Below are 8,345 nucleotides of genomic sequence, written 5' to 3' on the forward strand. Positions count from 1 at the left end.
AACTCAGCTAAAATGAGTCTTTAACTCATTTTAACTCAGCTAAAATGAGTCTAACTCATTTTAACTCAGCTAAAATGAGTCTTTAACTCATTTTAGCTGAAATTGGGGTCAGATTTAACCATTTCACCTCCACTGAAACACACTCAGCCATGTTGGAAATCAGTGACTGTACGTACAGTAGGTGTGTGTGTGTGTGTGTGTGTGTGTGTGTGTGTGTGTGTGTGTCAGCAGTGCAGGGCGTTGTATCAACATGTTGGGAAAATATGTACGCTCCAGGCCTTTTAAAAAACATTTTTCTAAAGCCACTCACAAAACCACCAACACACACTAAAAAACACTAAATCTTACCACGTAGTCTGGTTTATAATTTATAAATATCTTATAAATGTTGTGCCAAATATCTTCTAAGAGCACCAGAGCACTAAAATTAAAGTAAAAAGAAAATACAGCCACTTTCATTTCTGCTTTCAGTGGGTGAAATTTGCAAAAAAATAAAATCTTACCAAGTTTTGTTAGTCCAGTTTCTAGTTCAAATGCCTTATTGCACTTGAAATAAAACTTTTCAGCAAGACATGGAAGCTTGTTTTAGATTTTTAAAAATTATTAATATTGCTGAAAAACTTCAGATTCCACTGGCAAATTATTTCACTTATAGCAAAACTATTTTTCTCTAGTTACAAGTAAAATAATCTGCCAATCGGGCTTTTTAATCAATATTAAATCAATTATTTACTTAAAACAAGCTCATAGCTGTTGCTGAAAATTTACTTGTAATTTAGTTTTGTGTTATTTCCATTCTACTAAGATACTTGCACTATAATTAGACCACAAATACTTGGTAAGATTTAGTGTTTTTACAGTGTACACTCATTCTTCACGTTCTTGAGTCAGTTTTTCACCTGGATGTGTTTCTTTTTTCTAAATGCTGATTCTTCCTCTGTTCTCTGCTGACACTTTCAGGGCTTTTCTTTTAATTGGGGACGATTCATCCTGGTCTTCTAATAAACGTTATGTGGCCCATTTCTCAGAGAAATCATTAGAGTGAGACGATATAAGCAATTATTGATGCTCAAATGAAAATCGTGTGTGTGTGTGTGTGTGTGTGTGTGTGYGTGTGTGTGTGTGYGTGTGTGTGTGTGTGTGTGTGYGTGTGTGTGTAAGCATCTTTACGAGTGTCAGAGGGCGTGTGTGACGGGGAAGCTACAGCTGAGGCCCCTTTTACAACAAAGAAAGGAATTTCACCCGAATTAAATGGAGAACGAATCGATGAAGCCACCCAGCTTGTCTGCTCCTCAATTAAGTTACAATAAAAAACACATTTGCTCCCATCTTACTGCCTTGTTCCCACTAAACCAGGGTGCCCAAACTTTTTGCCACGAGAGACGAAATTATGAAGTTGAAGGCACATTAATATGATGTTTTCCAGCTACATTGTGTCATTTTATGGCACAATACGGTAATTATTTTACCTTCAGCTGTTATAAAAATGCTACATATATCAGGTATGACTTTAAAGAAATGTAACGCCTCCGTCTCTTTAAGAAATACTGCCCCTTTAAAACTATTTTTCTGCCTTTTTTCATTTATTTGCTCTATGATAAACTAAACGTAAAATTGGATTTAAAACCCTTTGCAGTCGAGGTCTAACTGGCCGTCCCAGTCTCTCTTCTCTGTGCGTCAGCGCTCGCTATGAAGTCATGTAGCAATAGCTAGCAAAACTACTACTAACCCTACACACACCACGAACTCTAACTAAAACACTTATAGTCTTAAAAACCTAGTAAAATCCACAGCATCGCTGCACCCTAGTCTCTTGCCGTATCCAAATCCCCCCTCGTCTCTCTCCGCGTGTCTCCGTTCTACCTAGCAACAGACGATCAACACATTTTCATTGGTTGTTTCGAAATGTGGTACATTTAGACCCCACAAAATAAATGATTGATCTCATTTCTGGCTTTATTTTGAAGTAAATAACCACAAAACCAATATAAAAACACCACTTTTATAAAGTTTGAAGTCCGTGCTGTCCAACAGAAATGAAAACTCGGTATGCCGTCTGTTATTACGAAGCCTTATTAATGCGTCACATGATTGTACGCCGCACGGCGAGTAGCGACTACATAGGGTTAATTCAACACCATAGTCAGATGTTTTGTTGAAAACATATATATATGTATATAAATATGTAAATCATCGTCGATGCAAAACATAAGAAGGTTTTGTACACCAACAGTTTCAAGCATTTTGCGATTGATTTTCTTATTTGGCTTGTAGATTTGAGTAAAAGTGGGTCTGCATTTTTGGTTCTAGTTTCTCCAAAGCTTAAACGAAAGCAAAAACATAATTAATTATTGGGAATCTATTTTTTTAATCAAATTTTTTAATGTCATTATGCAAACCAGATTAGCCACGTCTTATTCCATTCTGGAATCAAGGTGGGGCCACACAGAATCTTTCAGAGGGCCGTAAATGGCCCCCGAGCCGCACTTTGGACATCCCTGCACTTAACCCTGCTGTGTTGTTGTTGTGTGTGTCAGTGGTGTACCAGGGCATGAACATGACCGTCTGCTACCCCAGCGTGGGGCAAGATGGCGTGAAGAACGAGGGCAACGCTGTGGCCATCATCGGCGCCGCCATCATGTACTGCTGCGTTCTGTTCGCCTGGTGAGGCCAAACTTTACACCGCAGAGAACATCTGAGAGTTTAGACAAATACTCACGCTGTCACATCATTTTCATTTCATTTCTTTTTTTTGCAGTAATGAAGCTTCGTACCTGGCCGAGGTGTTCGGTCCGTTCTGGATGATCAAAGTTTACCGTTACGAGTTCCAGAAAGCGACGTGTTGCTTCTGCTGCCCAGAGGAAGACGCAGGTCCGACTTCCTGTCGTCCTCAGTCAAACTAAAACACTCAGGCAGCTTTAGTTTGATAATAATTAACTCTGGTGCTGTTTGTAAAGTTACACAGTCAAAAACTAACTGCAAAAATGTAGGTCATAAGAGAAAAAAACTCATTCATTCATAAATGAAACAGTCTAAATATTTAGTTCTTAAACTAAATATTTAACTTATTAATGAAACATATGCCTAATACTTACCTTTCCAACTAATTATTTAACTTACTAGGTAAATGTTTAGCTTTCTAACTAAATATTTAATCTGGTTATAAATACATAACAAATATTTAGCCTGTTAACATATTTTGTTTATACAGTAAATACTTATCTTGTTAATTAAATATTTAGTTTGCTAGCAAACTCTTTAACTTGCTAACTAAACATTTTGTTTGTAAGGCAGATAATTAAGTTACCTGAATAAATCAGGTACAAACAGAGAAAAACTTCAAAAGTAAAAAAGCTGATAAATGACCAACAACCGTTTTCACACCCAATATTTGCAAACATGAAATGTGTTTGATCCATTTCTGATCTAGTGAATCTGTCAAGCTGCTCATTAAAAAACTTGAGATTCAGAAACATCGATGTAAATGTGTGAAATCAGCCTTAATGCTAACAGCGTCTTTGTTTCAGCCAGAAACTAATCTGTTGCACCTTTAGGTCACATTTAAATCATATTCAGTTGTTAGATTTAATGCAGTTTATTGCAGAAGTTTTAAAATTGTAGATATTTTCATCGTTTTTTTCCAGTTGAAGATGAATTTGTGGTTGATGATGACAACAAAGGCTGTCAGAAGGTTATTCATAATGAGACGCAGCGGGTGGCGTACAGCTACTTCTTCTTCCACTTCGTCTTCTTCCTGGCGTCGCTGTACGTCATGATGACCCTAACTAACTGGTTCAGGTAAGACATTTTGTTTTAATGGTTGTGCACAAATTCACGTTTTGCATGTTTTCTTACTTCCATTTGTGTATCAGCTGCTTCTAAAAACAGACCAAGCACCAAGGAAAACTTTTCTTTACAGTAGGTTCATGTTTTGTGGGGTCTAGAAAATGAGCCGTTTCAAAATGTAACGTCAGGAATCAGCTGCCTTGTAACCTGGTAACCCCAGCTGAGCTCCAGCACGTTTGGTCAGCTGGTTTATCTGCTGTATGCGCTGTACAATGGCTGCTGGAAAAAGACGGGTGCCGTAAAAATACAACAACATTTTAGGACCACTGTGAATAGAAGAAACAAATAAGAGTAAATTTCCTCCAAAAAAAATTTGAGATCAAGCTCAGAAATTTTCTTTACAAAACTCAGAACTTGTCTGAACTCATAAAGTGTAAAAATTTTTAATTTGGAAATTTCCAAAAGTTGAACATGTAGGACCTTCCAACCTCATAAATTTCCAAGTTTTTTGTAGAAAATTTCTCAGGTTCTTCTCACAATTTTTTTACTTTTCTAACTCAGAAATTTCCTTTTTTTTTTTGTTTGTTTGTTTTTTTACATTTATGATGTTAATTTTCGATTCATTGGGCTCAGAAATTTCAAAGTAATTTCTAGAAAATCTCTGAGCTTGAACTCAAATTTTTTTTCTAGGAAAATGTAAACTTTCAGAGCTCAGACGTTTTCCTGTTTTCAAGAGCATTTCTACGATCAATCTAAAAAAAATTAGATTTTTTTTTTCAAATTTTCCACTTTTAGAGCTCAGAAATTTCCACGTTTTTTTTCTACCAAATTTCAATGATTAATCTCAGAATTTCTGAGTTTTTTTGAAAAAATTTACTTCTTTTCGTTTTCAATTTACATCGGCCCTAATACACAGTTGTACTAAAACTGCTCATCCTGAAAGGAGCTCAAACATAACCTCATTATCTCAGAAGGATTTTGTGCAACAAAAAGGCATGAACATGTTTTATATCACCCGTCTTCACCTGTTCAGATGGGCGATATAAAAGTATGACAGGTGGCCTTTAACCTCATTGTGTCGTGACTTCCTGTTCTGAATGTCGGCGTCCTCTTGCAGCTACGAGTCGGCGGTGCTGGAAACCACCTTCACCCACGGCTGCTGGTCCACCTTCTGGGTGAAGATGTCGTCCTGTTGGGCCTGCGTCATCCTCTACCTGTGGCTGCTGCTGGGCCCGCTGTGCAGCTGCCAGAACGAGTCCAGGCCGCGCCGCTCCCGCATCAAACGCCGCTCCGCGTCCTGCCGCCACGTCAGCGTCAGCGTGTGACGCCGTCAGCGCCGCCCCGACGCAGCCGAACCTGAGCGGGAGCGAAGCGGGTCGGCCGCGGCGCCCTGGAGGCCGCTGGCGTCACAGACTCACAGAGTGAGAGTGAGAGCCGAGCGCCGTGCCAGACGGCTTGCACTCAACCACAGTCAGGGACGTGATTGTGACTTTCAAACTCTCAGAATGAATTGCCAAAGGGAGCCGGAGGAGAGGACCGTACACTGAAAAAACACAAAATCTTACCAAGTATTTTTGTTTACTTTCTAGTGAAAATATCTTAGAGCTCATGAAATGAGACAAAACTAACTTACAGGAAATGGGAGCTTATTTAAAGTCAATAACTAAATTTAATATTCATGAAAGACTGTTAGTTCACGAAGAACAGGGGGAAATGTCTTATGTATGAAATAATCTGTAGAACTAGTTCTTTTTCAATATTGATGAAAAAGAACTAGTTCTTTTTCATCAATATTAAGGAATCATGAACTTAAAGCAAATTCCTACATTCCTATATCTTGCTGAAAAGTTACTTGTAAATTAGTTTAAGTGCACTAAGATATTTGCAGTAGAAAGTAGACAAAAATACTTGGTAAGATTTAGGTTTTTTTTGCAGTGTATTTCTCGGGATCTGAAATAATTTAGATTTTTACTGTTGAAATGTGATAGTATTTTTTTATGATAATTTTTTTCCCCAATACTTAGACAGCCAGTGTCTAGATGTTTGCTGTAACATGGCAGCAGAGGAACAAACCCCGACACTTTTATTCAGCCTTTTTGTCCTCTGATCATCTGATAATGTAGGAATCTTGTGAAAACTCATCCCACCTCATGCCACACACTTCACAGTCATCATAAATGTATTTTTATTCCCTCACATCTGTTAATACATCATCAGTAAACACAACAACGGGTTTCTGTTTGTATCCACTTTGCATTCCAGCAAACCGTTTCTGAACAATTTGGGGACGTGCGCGCTTCTTTTTACCGCTGCATGATTGTTGCAATCCCAGTTTTTGCCACTAGGTGTCACTGTATCCAACGTGATGAGCATTTAAATGAGAAGGAGAAGAGAAAGGGTTTTTAAAAATGTGAGAATTGGAACCTGTGCAGGACTTCGTGAGATGAGCTGCTTCATTTGGAAATCCGTCACTCTGGTGGACGACTGCGCTTCAGTCTGAAATGGATGTCTCAACGCTAACATAGGGCTGGGCGGCACGGCTTAAAAATTTAATCTCTAATTATTTTTATACCAGATCCAATTTTTATTTTTAATAGATTTTTGTTTTTTCCACATTCTTTCCTGAAAAAGAAATTTCACAGGACAGAAAACGTTTTCAAAAAGTGGATTTTATTTCAATCATCTCTTCTTCGAGCTGTACGATGGAGTATTTGGGCCTACAATCATTTTTGATTAATTACTACAATACAGTTACAATATTAGGAGAGTAAAGATGAAATTTTACTGGAAAATATCTTAAAATTATTTGGAAAAAGTGACTTTAAGGAGAAAAAACTTTGTTTTTGTTTGCGTGAGAGTTCTGATAAAATAATCTAATATTACGACTTTTCTGGAAATATTAAGATTTTATTCTAATATTATTTCAACTTTATTGTCATTTGAATTTATTCCTGTAATTGTAATGAAAAAAGAAAAAATCTTAGCCTGACTGCAGATTTGACCTGAATCCAAACAAACAGAAGCTGATAAACAAGATGGCCGCCCTGGACGTGCTGAAAAATGTAATTAAATCTTCAAAAATCAAAAATTCAATTAATTGATCAAATCAATTCATCGCCCAGCCCTTCCACTGAAACTCTCTTTGTTTTTCCAGAAGCATTAAAGATCCAGACTCACTTATTTTTATGCTTTTATTTGCATTTTTCATGATCAGTGGCAGGTTGTGTGTCGTCCATAACCTGCGACTTTTTTCCCCTCGTACGATAAAATCCCATCAGAAATTTCAGCTTTTGAATACAAACTTAATACAAATTTATTCATGCAGCTCCTGGTCAAAAACAAACTCTTTTGTTTAACATCTTTGACTTTAAGCCAAAGAAATCTCATATTTTTAAATTAAACCTTAAAATGTCTGCATTTAGTTTTACCTGATCGACAGGGAGGCAGCTAAACGGAAACATACAATGAAGGAAACGGTAAAATAAAACTCATGTTGGCGTTAATATTGCTTTATAGTGTATATTTCAGTTTTATTCATTATACAGATGGGGAAAAATTCTTGTTTACAAATATTTTTACAACTGTAAATGAAAAACTTTATGAACAGAATGAACTGAAAAACGTTTTTTTAAGAAATAAAAACAAGCTCCAGAGGTAGATTACACTGTGTTGTTATTTTGCCTCCTGAATTTGTCTTATTAATGAAGCAGAAGCAGCTTCTTCATAGAAACGTTCACACAGACGTTACAGTCAACTGGTTTCATTTCTCCGTTCCTGGATGGAACCTGAGCCGAGTGTCTGCAATGACTTCATTTTCTGCTGCTGATGAGCAGGAATCAGGCTCACATGGGTTGATTTTAGTCTTTTATTTGTTGTAGATGCAAAGCATTTTTGTAAATAAAATGTTTTCTTATGATTGTTGTCTCTGATTTGCTGCAGGTCCAAAATCTCAAATTTGCAACAGAAGAATATTAGCGTATTTTGGATTTTCTGAAAAAGTATCTACATTGGCACTCAATACTTATTTTAGTAACATATTAATGCAGAGAAAGAAACACTTTTAGCACTATTTTAAGACGCTACGGATCTATAAAACAAGGCACAACGTTACACCCCCTTTAGGATCATTCTGATTAAAACTGCAGCTAATCAGTGCCACGCAATAAAAATACTGTATAATTAAATATATCTCTCATGTAAAACATCAAATAGCTCAACTTATTCAATGCAACACAGAAAATATCACTGCATAAAATAATACCACAAATAAGCAAAATACAGAATGAACGCTGTTACATAACATAGAAATAATGTGTTCAAATTCATACAGAAACACTGTGAACCGGGAAAACATGAACTTATATTTCATTTGTGGTGAATCTCTTCAATAATACACATTTAACAGAAATGTTCCAGAATGAGCTGCAGCAGACATGAGCTGCAGCACACATGAGCTGCAGCAGACATGAGCTGCAGCCAGAATGAGCTGCAGCCGGTGTGAGCTGCAGCAGACATGAGCTGCAGCAGACATGAGCTGCAGCAGACATGAGCTGCAGCCG

At 37.1% G+C, this 8,345-nt stretch overlaps 1 protein-coding gene across 2 annotated transcripts in view; it reads left to right on the top strand.

The window, feature by feature from the left end:
- The window catches only part of serinc4 (serine incorporator 4), a 30,502-nt gene extending 24,812 nt beyond the window's left edge, over positions 1-5,690 (top strand). For both annotated transcript variants that reach the window (XM_008406056.2, XM_008406055.2), the window contains exons 8-11: positions 2,538-2,664; positions 2,759-2,871; positions 3,645-3,798; positions 4,904-5,690. In XM_008406056.2, the coding sequence (XP_008404278.1) occupies positions 2,538-2,664; positions 2,759-2,871; positions 3,645-3,798; positions 4,904-5,111 (602 nt within the window). In that variant the 3' untranslated portion in view covers positions 5,112-5,690. The remainder of the gene's footprint in view (positions 1-2,537; positions 2,665-2,758; positions 2,872-3,644; positions 3,799-4,903) is intronic.
- Positions 5,691-8,345: the final 2,655 nt, after the last annotated feature.

The sequence above is a fragment of the Poecilia reticulata genome, linkage group LG3 (genome assembly GCF_000633615.1).
Source record: "Poecilia reticulata strain Guanapo linkage group LG3, Guppy_female_1.0+MT, whole genome shotgun sequence".
Taxonomy (NCBI): domain Eukaryota; kingdom Metazoa; phylum Chordata; class Actinopteri; order Cyprinodontiformes; family Poeciliidae; genus Poecilia; species Poecilia reticulata.